Source organism: Ambystoma mexicanum, chromosome 2p (genome assembly GCF_040938575.1).
Source record: "Ambystoma mexicanum isolate Mex_15411 chromosome 2p, UKY_AmexF1_1, whole genome shotgun sequence".
Lineage (NCBI taxonomy): Eukaryota > Metazoa > Chordata > Amphibia > Caudata > Ambystomatidae > Ambystoma > Ambystoma mexicanum.
The window spans coordinates 382,184,913-382,201,336 of NC_090923.1; the positions used below are offsets into that span (position 1 = coordinate 382,184,913).

At 41.8% G+C, this 16,424-nt stretch overlaps 1 protein-coding gene across 2 annotated transcripts in view; it reads right to left on the bottom strand.

Moving 5' to 3' along the window:
* The window catches only part of PTPRG (protein tyrosine phosphatase receptor type G), a 1,528,043-nt gene that overhangs the window by 717,438 nt on the left and 794,181 nt on the right, over nt 1-16,424 (bottom strand). For both annotated transcript variants that reach the window (XM_069643751.1, XM_069643750.1), the window contains exon 7: nt 14,177-14,334. In XM_069643751.1, coding sequence (XP_069499852.1) covers nt 14,177-14,334 — 158 coding nt within the window. The remainder of the gene's footprint in view (nt 1-14,176; nt 14,335-16,424) is intronic.

Sequence of the window (16,424 nt, forward strand, 5' to 3'; positions counted from 1 at the left end):
AAAAGGGTTCGTTTTTCAAGTTGAATGATGCGTTCTAGGGAGAAGACACAATGATCAGTTGTGCAAGAAACAAAAACAAGCACTGTGTTCACGAGCATGATTGAAGCAGAACTGTTCTTAAGGGCGAGAGCAGGAGATCCACTTTACTCGTGTGAACTGTGCTTGGAAATGAAGGGACTTTGACCCTGCAGCAGGCTCTTCTCCGAGTAGTTTCGCTAATGGTTTCAATTTACCTGGATGCTAAAGCAACACGTCCTCTTTGTGCTTCAATCGCTAATGCAGGCTCTCAGCCACAAGTCACTGATGATGGCCAGCAAAGCAGGGCCCATGTCTGGGGTTGCTGTTGATATTCTTGTTCAGTAGAGAATGACCTGCCATTTCCTGGTGTGCTTCCAGGCGGATAAGCCAACGGATAGGTCTTCTGTGGTACAACCAAGAGCTAAATTAGGCTCATTGAACCTCCTGAGTGGGGGCCATGATATAGGAGGTTAATTGACCTGGTTCATTCTCAGTAGAGGGGCTCTCACAGGTTTGGAAAATTCTCAATTTAAGAAGTGTAAATATGGTTGGGAGGTGTGCCTGTGAGTGCAATTTACCACACATGTAAGTGCCAGCAAACCCTCATGTCTATGAAAAAGTCACATCATATGCAGCAGATCTGCTGCCCGAGCCAACATACACAAGCAAGTCTTTTATATTATGGGAGTTTGTTGCTACAGGAGGAGACCGAGTAAACTGTAGGTCTATAAAACCAGCCTTAAAAATGGACAAAGGTAAAAATTGTCTAACGTCAAGGTTAGCTGGGGACATGATTGCGTAATATGGGTTCGCATTTCCAAAAACTCCTGGACACAAAGACATAGGTAAGAGGGCACACTGTATTGTAAAATACTACTCCAGTATTGAGAGGCCATGATACCACAACAGGACGAATGAGGTATTACCTCAGTAGCAGGAATCTTACGTCAGAGGCGTCAAAATAAAATACCGCTGCAGCATTCCATCTTGAAAACTATAGTCGAGATATCGGATGATTTGAAAGGAAACTGCATTCTAAGGCATCAAAGACAGCACTATCTTTAAACGAGTGTCTCTTGTTTCAGTGTATTTAAATTCAACAGATTACATAAAATGATTGCTGAAGCTTCACTGGGGTGTCACACACTTCATAAAACGTTTCTCTAGGAATAAAAACACATTTTGCCTTCGCAGTGATGAATAGATTTCTGTGAAATGTCATTTTCTAATGGTTCAACAGTTACAGTCAATTATTAAATAATGACTTAATTATTAACATAATGGAACACTTAAGGCTTTACTTTCTAAGAGATAATGCCATGCCTTAGGTCACTAATAGAGCCTTGCATTACAGTGCACCTGAGGGTTCCTATGCCCTGCCATGCCACACAGCTTAATTATAAAGCATTCTAGTGATGGCATAATGCAACAATGTAATGTTCTTCACTACTTTTCTAAGATGTTCTTTCACCTAAAAGCAATTAAATATTACAAACAATGAAAATTGGCTGGAGAAAGTCTTTAACGGTTTGTAAACGGACCAATTTTTCTTAACGTTATTGCCTTGCCCGATTCTATTGTGACCATTTAAAGGAGCCAACATGGCAACCATATCTGCACCGCTTCCCAGATTAATAAACTTGAATGCATTCATCTAATATATGTTTAATAACAGAGCATAATCAAATACTATTGCATGAAGCTCCCCAGGGAGGGGACAGCACAGGACTCATAATTCAACCTGAATTAAATATTTTATAACAGAGCATACATCAATTGAATTCGTTTATTGATGTGTCTCTTTATTAAATTATTATTATTACAAAGGTAGCGGGCGCCCCTCTCTCGCAAGAACAGACATGATAACCTGTTCAGTGGTTATTAACCACTTGAGAGTTCGCAGCCACTGCTTTTACTCACTGTGCCTTTCACAGATGGGAAATATCCATTTGCATATCAGTCTTTGTCCTGCCCAGGGGCAGTCCAGCACCGAAATACAATGGCAATTCCAATCTGAACGAGAGTACCACCAGCAACCCCATACACGTGTTTCACCCTTGTTGGGTATCATCAGTGAGGTGAATCATCAGTGAGGTCTCCTGGGGGCAACCAGACGTGGTCTCCCTCTCACTGTGCTTAGAGAGGCATCAGCTTCACCTCACTGATGATCCCCAACAAGGGTGAAACACGTGTATGGGGTTGCTGGTGGTACTCTCGTTCAGATTGGAATTGCCATTGTATTTCGGTGCTGGACTGCCCCTGGGCAGGACAAAGACTGATATGCAAATGGATATTTCCCATCTGTGAAAGGCACAGTGAGTAAAAGCAGTGGCTGCGAACTCTCAAGTGGTTAATAACCACTGAACAGGTTATCATGTCTGTTCTTGCGAGAGAGGGGCGCCCGCTACCTTTGTAAAACTCTTTATTAAATTAGGCATACAGTGTGCACCACATAGAACACGTCTAAGTTGTGTGTAAATGCACACAACTTACGAAACTTGCATCTCACGGAGAATAGATTTAAAAATATAACAATAAAAATATACAGTGATTCAACACCGAATAATGTCTCTGTAAGAGGAACATTGAAAATGTGTAACCACATGCGTTATTTAAATGGACAGAACATGTTTTTCAGAAAAATATATAAAGTCATGAATGAATATATTCAGTGAAAAAACTTTGTTAAAGGGACGTTATGGTTCCAAGTAAAACCGAAAAACCCTTGAAATTCGCCAGTTATGGTAAGCTAAGCAACCATAACTCGCGCCACCACCGTGCACTGCTAAGACTAACACCCAGAACCAGGAAACCCACAAGTTTCAAACTCACTCGATGTTACATAGTGGACCACCAAGCTCTGAACAAAATGACAGAGCCGTTGCCTAGGAGAGGGTGGAGGCGAGACCAGGAAGGAGAAGCCGTGGTGGACCACAAATATACAAACCCTCGCCGATATCACTGGCATTAGAGGGTCAGAAAGTGGCCAGTCGAGCAGTGACGCATGTGGACACCAAGGAGAGAGACGCCAGAGGAGAGACGGTGCAGCGGACCAGGACCAGGCAGAAGGCTGTTGAGATATTGGGCTCCCGAAGACGTTCTCCTTCAAGAACAAAGATCAGGGGGAGAACGGGATTCATGGGAGGCCCAAGGGGATTCATACCGCACAAGCAACTCATCCGAGTAGACGATATGAAACAGAGTTAGCCTGAACTCTAAATGTTATGAAAGAAGATAAAGAATTATTAAAAAGTAGGCGACTCAGATTTTCTGATATGTCACCCTACACAATTAGTGAGGAGACTGGGTGATTAATCTGTAGTTGCTTTTTTGTTGTCGTTTTTTTCCACTGATGAAACTGAATATCAAATTGCATGTTAATAACGCCAGTGCTTTTCCATGTAAGCGAGTGGTTCCATTCCTGACACACACCTGGCAGCTTCATTTATTTAAGATGATGTAATGCTGCACAGTATTGACTATTTCTAAGACATTTTCTTAGCTTCAATAATGCATGTTTGTGAATATTGCCTAGCCATCATATTAAAAATGTATAGTTCAGGTTCATGCATATCGGTGTGTTCCAAGTTTATGGTTATTGCCAGACTGTATAAGTGCCACCAAAATCAATCCAATTAAATGAAATTAGGCTCAAGAAAAAAAACTGCTTCATTTACTTTATTTTGCAAAAGTAATGGCTGGGAGAAAAACCAACTCTCTCAACCCACTGACATTGGGCCAAGGAATATAAGATTAAAAAAAAAAATCACAGAATGTACATAATTAAAAAAGAAAAGTCATACAATTCTAACAATCATTGGCCTAATCAAGACCCTATAGAACCCTATGTATTGGAATCTACCATGGACTATTCTATTATCTCCAAAATCACCCAAGTCCAACCCATCAACTCAACGTCATAACCATGAACATTGACTCAAGGTTTCATTGGTTGGCAGGTCTCATGCTGACAGTGATGAAGTCTTTATGCCATTGGTTGGCCTTTCTTAGGGTGGCCTTGGATGTTGCATCCCTCAGAGACAACTCAATTAGCAATTAATGGGAAAAGAGATCAACACTTGGCTTCAAGAAACAAATACTCCCATCTCACTTCCCATGCTTAGGCCCCAATGATACTTGAAACTTCATTCACATTGACTAGATGATTCTGCAACTGTCATCTCGATATATGTTGCCAACACAGGTACACAGTCTTTTAATTAGGTCATGGGATGAATAGCTATTTTAGAAAAAACATGGGCGAGGGACCCCGTATACAGAACATTATTTCTCATATTTATTGTTCTCACCAATACATTCTACCACAGGTGTGATGGCACAAACTGGTCATTGGGGGCACTGTATGCAGTTTAGCTTTGCATCTTTGGCAATGTTACTACATAAGTCCTTGGGCACCTGGTGATCAACGCTCTGTGTATTTACTTAGTTATGTTGCATCTCTAGTTTGGAGTCCTGGAAACAGCTGATTCTCACAGCTTCAGCTATCACAATCCTATCCTGCCTTCTTCCCGGACCTTCGCCGTCTGGTGTTTTCCAAACAGAATTTTAAAGAAAAACCTTTAATACAACAAATAAATTATGCAGCTTCAAATGGGGGCCTCGTCTCAAAATGGCAATACCCTTTCTCAATATTACAAACAAAACGAATGTTCTACTATATACGCTATCCAGCTATACATGCCACCCTTCATTGTTGTCTACATCATCTGTGTATTCAGAAACCCAAGACTCCCTGAAGTGCAGCAAAACAGGTAGCCTAAAGTGTGGCAAAACTATTATATTTGTCTCCATAATCTACAAAACACTATTCAAACAACAACAAAAAAATTAAAAACCTCTATTAAAAGAGTTTTCTTACTTTATAAGTCTGCTCTTGCTTGGGTGGTGGCATATGATGTTCCATCGGCCCCACCTGCACCATCACAAGATGTTGGACATTTTCTATTCAATTTGGAGGGGTGTGGTAGTTTTTTGCTTTCATCACTTTAACATATGTGTCCTGTATTTCATGTATTTTGGTTAGGCTAGTACTACAGGTATTGTATATAATAGCTGGTTAGGCTAGTACTACAGGTATTGTACATAATAGCGGACACGTCAAAATGTAGAAAAACAACATATTTTGTTCAGGGGCATCGTTTTGTCTGTGTAATATTCTACTTTAGTTTCAAAGACCGAAAATGAAAATGTTCCCCGAGACAATATAGAGAATGAAACCTATATGAGAACAGAAAAGCGGATAGACAAAGGATACAGAGACACATATGGTTTGAGAGACAGTGTGTTAAATTAAGATGATTAAAGGCTGTGAAAATGAAGGAGGACCATATGTTATGCTACCAGTGAATGTATAAAAAGATGTAGCATGGGCAGATTAGCCACTCCCCTTTGATCAGGCATCATGCCTTCACCCACTGGTGCTGTATGAACTGTAAGGTATTTTTTTCACTATCGAATATAAAATGCATTAAAAGTATAAAAAACAATGTAACGATTGTACCTACAAATTTTAAACTTAGTTTATATATGTTTATATATGTAAGCATATTTTGATGTCCGTACAATGAAAGTTTAAAGAATGTTACTTTAAGTTCAGGATTTACAATATGGCCAGCCAATATCAAAGTTGGTGTTTGATTTTCAAAGTAGTGCTGTGTGAATAACGTCTCTCAGGGAAAGGCCCCTTGTGTACAGAAAACTTTGGGAAAGAACGTTTATGGCTCAAAGTAAACAGATCTGTTAAATCTCTGTTAAATCTCATTTGCAGTGGCGGATCTGGGCGACATGTCAATATGGAATTGGAAAACTCAAGGAAAATGGGTGCCATTATAAACAACTTGAGCAAGGCCTCATGCTTAAAATACACAAAATAATGTATAATCATGAAGTGCTCCTAGATTATCTGTATGCTTGGCAGGTTACCTTTATTTTAAAAACATACTTAAACGGTAAAGCTGGCTATACAGAAGCTATTACCTTCAGTGAACACCCATTAGGTCAATTAGCGGAGTAAACCCAATGCTAACTGCACTTAACTGTGAAAATGGCTATTCAAAGCAAGCCATAATGGAACACAAACCTTTGTTATCGAAACTTGTTGCGAAAAATGAAACTGGTTCTTACCTTATTGTGTTGTCAAGGTTTAAAGAGGTTTTAAATCTGCTTAAAATGTACACTCTAAAATGCTCCCCAATGTTCAACAAAAGAAAAACATTTAAGCTTCATTGTGGCCTTTGCTACAGCCATGCATGTGACAATAACTGCCTTTAAGGGAATTTTTGCAACATATTATAATCATAACTTTATAAAAGTACATTCTAGAGTTTTAGAGTGACGGGACAAATACAGCATAGTTATTGAGACCCATAGAAATGTTATTTTCTAAACTGTACTGCACAGAACAGGTTCATAACATTCAAGACATATTTTAAGTAATGCCTGTTCTTCAGTGTTCGTAGATGCTGGATGGTAGGGTTAGGAGAGAGTTCTGATTATGAAATGCAACCACAAATTAGGGCAGCCTCTCCTGTATTCAGTGTTAAGTGTGCATTCAAAAGGAAAGAAGTGTGCATGAGAGGTGTCATTTTCACTTTGTCTAGAGACTAATCAAATACACTGATCAGATGTAGCCACCTTCCTCTTAAGGCTTGAGTTTGAAGGGTATTTAACCACAAACACATTTTAAGAAGGCACTGTTTTGGTAAGACGGAAGTGAGAGCATTTCCAACATAAGAAAAGCAGAATGGAATACAACTGGATGTAGCAGATGCAGAAAATATGTCCCAGGTTGGACTGAATTCAGAAACCTTTCCAAAAGCAAGACCAGATAACTAGATAGGATTTTTAGAGAGACAGTGTGCAGACAGATGGGTGATTACCTGGCAGAGCTGCTCTAAAGCCAATCTGTGTTCTAGCGTGCCCTGGGTCTTTGATAGGCAGGCAAAGGATCCAATATTAGACTTTTCATTGAGAATTAATTAAATCCCAGATAGAATTTAAAGGTATGTTTGGAGTCCTTTTTAAAAGTGATATCACTGTAAAAGGGAAAATAGTGCATCTGTATTTATAACTAAACCTGAAACCCTAGGTAGCATTCTTGTATTGGGACTTTCTCACAATTTGGTATCTCTGGAAGCTTTGGACATCTCATATACAATGTGGAATTGCTAGTTATATGATTGGTGTCCACCATAATTAATGTAAATGAAACCTATTTAGTACTGAACACGTTGAACTGGTTGTTGAGAGGGTAAACCAGATGCTTCAAAATGGTGAGCAAATCAATTAGGTCTGACAAATCCTTGGATGTCATCACTTCTCCCTGAGGGGAAGCCCCTTCCGGTAAGGCCAGGGATGAGATGCAGCTAACCGATAGTCCCCCTCAGGGTGGTACCAAGCAAGAGGGTCTCATGGGGAGAGAAGCCCCCCCCACCCCCTCGAGGTAGAGGGACAAACATCCGAGGGAGATGCAGTACAATTCCCACCACCCTATACACCTTGTAAATCCCAGTCCTATACCAAGCCAACCGATCGATTTATGTAGGACCAGAGACTTGACTTCTACTGAGACGAAGAAGAACATGGACTACCCAAGGGATAGTAAAGTAGCAATAGAAGTACTGGGACGAGGAGGCAGCAGAGAGGAATAAAGACTGAAAGGTCAAAGACAGTGAAAAGGGACTTTGTATATTATGCCAACCAGCCAATGTAAAAATAGGTGAAGGACTCCATGAAGACAGCCAGCAAGAGAGGCAGTTCAGCCTTGGATTTTCAATGACAAAGGCATGGGTGCCATGAGCAACCCGCTCCCCGAGGCTGGAGCGGGGAACCAATGTCCCGGTGGCATGGAGCCACTCCAAGGCAGAGCTAGAGGGTGGCAGCGTGAACAGAGGTGGGTGGACCACGTGTCCAGAGAACACTGGGCTGCCGGCAATATCCTGCAATAGAGCCTTGCAGGATCACCGAGAGCAGGGAAGAACAGTGCGAAGTAAGACCCACCGCCCACAGAGATCCGGCAAAGAGCTCCCGGGAAACATGTAACAGAAGAGAAAGGAAGTCCGAATGGGGACTGGGTGAGAGAGCCATAGTCAAGAGTGAGAAAGAATGCATCAGGAATCATCTTCCTCAGCACAGTGGTTGGTCACAAACCAGTCCCAAAGTAAATAGTGAAAGAAAGCATATTGAAAGTTGTTTCTTCATGTCAGTAGATGGCAGGAGAGTGAAACAGGTCTGCCAAAAACAAACCTTAAAGAATAAGGGGCCTGGGACCCACACCCACAAGAGAACGTTGCACACCCCTTTTCGCATCGTAGTACTTGGCAGGAAAGTACACCTGGAGAAAGATGAGAAACCAGGGTCAGGGACCCTTACGACAATTAGGTCTTTGTTTGCTGAGAAAGGCTAAGGGAAGGGAGACATTACCTCTGGTGTTGTGAACTGTGAAAAAAAGTAGGAAGGGCAGGGAAAGGCAGCATTCCCTCTGGTGTTCTGAGGGAAGGAAAGCAAAACTAATGATTGCCATGAGAAAGGAGTCATTCTCTTGGCAAGCCAACCCACAAGGGGGATCAGACAAGGAATATATATATTTTTTTGTTTTAGCATTCAAGGATTTGCATCCTTTTTGTTTGTAAAGTGCTGGAATCAGGCGAAGGGAGGCATTCCCACTGCGGGAGAGCTTTCAACCAGAACTGCCCCACCTAAAACAGGAGGATGGAGTCATTCTCCTGGAACAAAAACGTTTAGTTTAGTTACAAGTATAAGGGACATAGATAAGGACATTTTGACACAGGATGGTAGACCAAGCTAATAAGACATCCTGACAGACTCATTAATACTTTAGTTGAGGTAGGGAAACCCCTCAGACTAAGGAGACGTAGGTTTTCTCTAATTTCCATTTCAAATAAAAGTCTATAGCAACCACTATGCCAACTGTGTGCCAGTCTCCTCCTTCTGCACTCAGCGGCAGAGACGGGATGCCGGCCAACATCCACAAGCCATGGGGAGCCTCCAGTGTGAAGTGGGAGCAAAGGAGCTGCGGCAAGGCCAGAGCAAGGATGATGGCATGTTCTGCCTCGCAGAGGCGAAGAAACCGCTGGTGCAAGCCGAGCTCCAGCCAACAGGTGAGCGGGGCGTGCTGAACCAGGAGCAGCAACCAAAACGAAGGAGAAAAGCAGCAAAAGTCACCAGAAGAGGCCGCCGACAACCGGTGAGTGCTGAGGAAGCTTCCCAGAGACAAGGTCTTTGAGTGGGCGGTGAAAGTGTAGTGTCAAAGGAATATATGCTCCAGTTACAGATGAATCTGTGATCTTACATGAATGAAAGAGGAAAAATTAAGCGTGAGGCATAGCCAAAATTGAATAACAAACTGAAAGAAAGTAGTAAACCAAGTCAAACTAAGGACTACTAAGTTGAAGTGAAGTGTGAGAAACAGTGAACTGATTAAACCTTAAAACCATGCTTAAAGGACAATATCCTATATATTTGAGCAAAACTAAGCATAAGAGGAGAAATGGTCACCAGAAGTGAAGTGCGACTAAGACCCTGAAATACAATAAGACATTAAATGTACACAGAACCAAGAAGCCAAATTAAACAGGTTGAAACACAGATGCAAGATACTGAGGACCCTATGTGTGAGCAGGAGAACAAAGGGTTCCTGGTTGCATGACCTGTGGTGGGTGGACCGTGGCCCAGACCAGACAACCCTTACATGCTGAAAGATCAAAATAACTGTGCCAAGGGTCAAGAAGGAAAACGACTAATGGTGCCTTTAAAGCTTGTGGAAGGGAACCCTGTGCTGTGAAGGATAGTTGAACTTATGTTGAGGACGGAGCCTCAAGACACTTTTTCCTGTGCTGTTTCCTTGAACATGGGGAAGGAAACGCAGAGAAAGGTGTGGCACTGTATTACTTTGAGATGAAGAGATGATAACTTGAAAACTGTGGTGAACTTATTTTTCCCTGGAGAAGGGGAGCTGAAGAAGAAGTGCTGAGCTGGAAATAGCTCAGACCTTTAATTTTGAAACACTATTTAGTTTACCGTTGACATCCCTACATTGTTTTGCTCTAAATGTGAGGGCAAGCATAGGTTATGGACACAGAAAGACTTGAGTTGAATTTCCTGACACAGACTATCTTTGGTTTCTTTAGGTAGGGAAGTCTAACCTTAGCATAGGGCAAGGTAGGCGTTACACCATCCTGACATTTAAGTTAATGAAAGTATTGCTGTTACATATTGAATCTATTGTCTGTCGTTCCATGATGCCAACCTCACACTTCCTTACTGTCAATTTTGACAAAGACTATGCATCATCAGCGTAAGAGTGGAAGTTAAAATTGAACTTCCTAAACATTTCTAACAATGGCCTCATATACAATTGGAAAAGAAGGGGAGAAAGTGCTGATCCCTGGTGAACACCACAGCTCAGTGAAAGAGGATCCTAGGTAAAAGCACCACACTTGACCAGCTGGGAACAATTAGAGAGAAAGGAGGTGAACCATGCCAGAGGTTTATCTGAAGCTACACCAACTAACTGTAAATGGGAAGTTAAGAGGTCATGATCAACCTTATCAAAAGCTGCAGAGAGATTTAACATTATCAGAAGAGAAGGTTCTCCTTTATCTCCCCAAACAAGGAGACTATACCAGACTGCCAGCAATGCTGTTTCCGTCCCATGTTTTGCCAGAATCCAGACTGGAAGTCGTCCAAAAGAGAATGTTGTTCAACGTAATCCTGGGGCAGAGTGGTATACATAGTACCATATTCAATAAAGTAACCCATTCTTATAAACTGAGTCACAAAGGACATTACAAAATCTGTGGACAATCTGTTAAATAATATGATTGTGTATAGGCACTATATAAATAAACTATGTGTTTCAAAGCGCTTCACTAAAAAGGAGGGAACAAGGGAAAATACAAAACATTCTTACAGGCCATGAACAACAAGAATGTGAAATTAACTATCGTACTCGGCCTAGCAACATTTCAGCTAGTGCAAGTGCTAGATAGGAAGGAAATGGAACAGGCAGGAGACTACTGCTAGCAATTCCAGTTTATATTGTTTGCTGATCCTGGAAGGTCCATCAAGCCCACATCCGAGTAATTAAACTTAATTGAGGGACTAAATGAAGTAACTTTAGTGGTGTGCAACGATTTAAAAAGGAACTTTCAGAAGTGGTGAGAAGCTCCATGAATGTCAATTTATGTTGCTCTTTCCAGCCCATAGTTGCTAAACCCGGTTTAGGTAATATGACCCAAGGGGGGGTGGGATTACCTGTCAGATAATTTCCCCAGGGCCATAGTTAGAAGCCTGAGCAAAGCAAGTGCTTTAACAGAGCCCCAGGGACTTTACTGATTGGTAAAGCCCCCCTCAGAGGGTCATATTGCCATTAGTACACTGGCATCTCGTACCAGGGTACTATTAGCAATTTTTCTTGAGAAAAAAAGCAAAATAAAATTGCTTCGAGGGATCGGGGAGAAGGGACTAAATGTAGTCCCTTCTCCATTTCCATGGCGGCCACTACGGGATGCCGTGGCGGAGAAGCAGAGGCTTCACAGCCTTCTCAGTCATGTAAAGCCAGGGTGAGGCCCTATGAGCTTGCTTGTAACAAGCTCATTGACCCTCACCGGGTACTGATGTAATATATGCACAGATCAGTTTGACTTCGGTGCTTCAGGATGTTCAATCCAGGCTTTTCCGTTTATGGCCTAGTTATCACATATGTCAGATTCTACATTAACCTTAGCATTGTTGTCTTCCCCACACAACATCAAGGAAGACAGTAGATTGGTTGTGGTTAGCTAGACATATGTCTTTGGTTTTCCTTAAATTGGTTGCTACTACCCAATTCTCAAAGGTTGACTTATCCAATGCATTTCTGTTTTTCTTAGATTTCCTCTTATTACATTTCCTCCGTATCGATTAACCTTCAATAATATATTTACTCAGTGGAAATACAGGTCATATTTGATCCAGAATGAGAAGCCAAATACCCTGCATTTTCTTAATAGTTTGTTTTTTTACAGGGACAACCGGATTTATTTTTGCCTTTATTCTTCTTCCTGTGATGCTTTCTTTTAGAGGATTATGTACTTGCGCCACACAAAGTACCACCTGGGCTGGCCCATCCCCACTGTCACCAGTGTAATGAGTTGAAGGCAAATAACTCTTTGCACTCTCCAAATGTACAATATCATTAGTAGAACGACAGGTCAGGGGGAATATTACTGCACTCCCTCGATTGATCATGCATAGAGACTCCCTCCTGCCCCACCTCCTCGAGCAAACCCTCGCTAAGTGTTGATGAACTGTAGAGCTGCTGAACAGGGCATCTATCGTTTTCAATAAAGCCTGATTATTCTTCAATTATTTTAATCTTTCTGTACATAGCGCTAATACAGCCTTCAACAAACATGCGTTATTATTTTTGCCCCACCTGTGTCCTCGCTTTCAGGGGTGTAGTCACTATCAAGACTACAAGGTGAATTGACCAATTTCTCAAGATCCGGGGAAGCAGGCAGGTTAAAAGCTAACATATTGCAAATCAGTGTACTCTGAGCTTTCTTAGCCTCATGCATTACAACAACAAAAGCTTCTCTTTGTAAGCTCTAACAGATTTAATAAGAGTTATCTTTGGGTGGCTGAACTCACCAATACTTTGTAGAAGGCAGCTCTCCTTAAGGCCCTCTATCTCCCACAGACGTAACATTTGGGGTGATTGTATTGTGCGCTACTAGAAAATAAGCTGTGATTTTGCACAAGTGTGCATGGAGTCTGTCAGCGCATTCAAATTATTCAGGCTGGCCATATTGCCTTTAGACTTAACAGATGACCCCAGGCTGCTCCATATGGTTAGTTCTCCTCCGGTTCTTTGTTGTAGCAGGCCTGGTGGGTTGCTCTTTACTTCTGAGATTCAAATTTTCAGTCCACATTTTGACAAGTTATGTAATTAGCACAAGATCCTGCACAAGAAGGATTGATCCGAGTACGTAAGACTGTGCAAATTAAAGGAAGATCTTACCCAGCAGCAAGTGCCCTGACTGCCGACTGCACTCAGCTTGCACTCGCACACGTGCGCTACTCGAGCAGCTGCAGTTGTCGTCTGGCTGGAGGTGGGGACTAGGAGAAGGGCTATGGTCCAATAAGCAACACAGTTTCCAGAGAGACAAAACCCTACGTCTGTAGCCTGACACCAGGTAAGGCCGACTGCACATTTGCATAACATTGCAACCATGATTTTTGGTCAGATCAAAGTATGCACTGTGCTTCTAAAGACACTAACACCTACACCATTTGCAACAATTCAGCACTAAAACATGTTTTAATCTTGCATCCCTCCAAAGTAGTACTTTTACATTATTCAACCATGCCCTTTTCAGTCATGTAGTGCCCAGTATACAACCTTGCAAAATTACTCATTGTACGAACAGAATTCTAGTACAATTTGTAGATGACTGTTAATCACCAGTGATTATTTTCAAATACTTCAACCAGTTACAAATCTTTAAAAGCCAGTGTACTTCTAGTGTACATTATACTAAGGTATATTTTGAATTGAGTGCAGATCAATGAACACAATGTTCCACCCCTTTTTAGTGCAATCATCTATTCATTCTCGTTGCATCTATCCACTAGCACCAACAGGTGAAAACTCGCCACAAGTCATTAAATCGTTTCAGATTTTTCTCTGCGTACTTGTGAATGGTAAAAGCACATATGGTGCCCGATGGAAAGGTTTAAACAAAAATAATGCTGTTAAACAAAGTACACATTATATCTTGAAGGACATACATGAAAGCACATTGGACATATGTGCAGTACACCAGAGTACACAGTTGCAAAGGTTTCTAAAATAAACAGATCCAAAACAACTTTAAACAAAATGCCATTTTCTTTTATGAAATTAAGATTCTGGATGAGAACCAGACTAAGGCACCTTAATTTCGCCTTAATAAGCCAACGCTGGATAATTCCCTAGGAGGGAAGCAAGCTTCATGTTTCATTACATCCAAGAGTGTGACAGTTCTCGTTGAAAGAATGCATAACACAAAATCAGCCACGGATTCCTTACTCGTCAACTGACTTGACATTTGAAATGGACACAGTGTGCAGTCAAACAGTTACATGCTGAACCCACCTGCTGGTAGGAAATAGGCACCGGTCTGTTAAAGATGATCCATTCCACAATTTGGCTGCAAGGCGGGGTTGTCAAGGAACCCGTATAGCGGTAATAACTCCCCAGAGTTGCTGGTAACAGATCCCGAAGCACAAAAGGATCCAGAAAGGTTTCCTTCTCTGTAGGTAAAAAGAAATCGGAATCAGATGTAGGTGAAACATACAAAATAAAGAGCCTCAATGCGATTTTCTTCAACAGCTCAAGAAATGATTCTAGCTTCAGACAATCGTAAACAGCAAGTATAGGAGTTGCTCGGAAAGAAGCTTGGCAATGGGGCATTGTTTTTGTCTCAGTTCCATGACCTGCTTCGTTCTATTACTGTATCGTAGTTTATATGTAAGGGATCGATACAGAACACAACAGCCATCAGAGCTAGCATGTGTGGCTGTGTAGCATCAGGGGAGATTGCATACTGCTTCTGGCTTGAACATGAAAGGTATTTGTGCATGCATAGGGATGCTGAGCCAACGTTGCCTCTGGTGGTTCTTGCCAGGCAACAGGACACTAACCGGTCAGCAACCATGCCACTCCAAACATGTTTAATTAGGTTGACCTCTTACCAGATCAAAAGACAACCTGAAAACTACACTTACATTTTGTGTGCCCCTTACATTTCTGCTGCAATCTGAAGGGACTAATGTGTCCTTGCACTACACTAATCAAGCAAACATGTACACGCTGGGCGATGGGTGTCTGCCATGTAGGTTTATTATTTATGTAATGTTCAGTGAACGTGTGCCCATATTTTCTACACATTTGTTTGTTTATTTGGTAATGCACACCAAACCCTTAGGTAGCTGGGCGCAGCAGTTTACAAGTCTACTTACAGCTTAGTTACAACATGGCAAAAATACAATAATGACATTTGGGAGTGTCAATGGAACAAGGTAATATACAAAGGCCAAGTGCAATGGCCGATACAGTCATCTGTTACAACAGATCGCTGAAGAAATAAGAGGGCGGTCACGTACGCATATAGGAAAAACAAGCAGGCAACTATTAGTTGTCATTAGCTCGAAGCCAGTTTAACATGTTGCGTCTGGATCTGGTGTAAGGCTGTTCAGTTCTGAAGGCTGTGGGGAGTGTGTAAGCATGGTCAAATACTTGCATAGTAAAGTAACAGAAAAGCAATGCAATGCTCTCCTAGTTGGCATAACCCAGCAAAGCAGCGATACCGAGTAACCTTGAAGCCGGTCTCGGGTTGGGACGCTCCACCCACTTTCCAGGTGTACGTTTCCTAGGTCTGTCAGTGTTAATATGTTGGTAATATGTGGTAATATTGTGCGCCCGCAATTCTGTCGCCCTTAGAATGATTCTGAATACTAAAACGTGCTCTGGAAAAGCAGCAGGCATATCCTAGCCTCAACTCCATCACGGCCCATTTTATGATGCACAATTTACAGCATGATCCTACCGTTATGGAGTCTTTGCACTGTTTATTTCATTTTGTTTTATTACAACACACCTGACGCGCCCAGTATAAAACCTTGTAAAATTAATCACTGTACCAAGAGAACACATGAACAACTTTTATGACAAAGTACAGACGATCGTTTCAATTATTTCTAGCACCTACAAAATTATAACAGAATGATTGCTTTATATTTGCATGCAGTTAATTAAATACAATACAAGAAATATAAAGCGTTGCATTTTTAATACAGGTACGTTGAAAACAAATGCTGGGGTCCGCAATTTCGACATTTTAGAGGACCCCTGTAAGAAATCTACATACTTCCGCTGAGTGACAGTATAAGATTGATTACTTATTATGTGGAAATATTACTCCCATTTAGGATTATGTTTAATTTGGTGTATATATTATGCACTATAAACATATTTCCACCTTGGTGTTTCCTAGCAGAAGAGTTTGGATTTCACAGCATCCCCAAAAACAGATGAGGGCTCAACACAGTAGCTACAAAGGGTGGTCAGACATCAGTTAGTGCTACAGTACACCAGTATCAGATCAGGCATCGGCGAGTGCTAGGGTGCTACTGTGATCAAGGGAGGTCGGGCATCGGCGAGTGGTAGGGTGCTACTGTGATCAAGGGAGGTCGGGCATCGGCGAGTGCTAGGGTGCTACTGTGATCAAGGGAGGTCAGGCATCGGCGAGTGCTAGGGTGCTACTGTGATCAAGGGAGGTCGGGCATCGGCGAGTGTTAGGGTGCTACTGTGATCAAGGGAGGTCAGGCATCGGCGAGTGCTA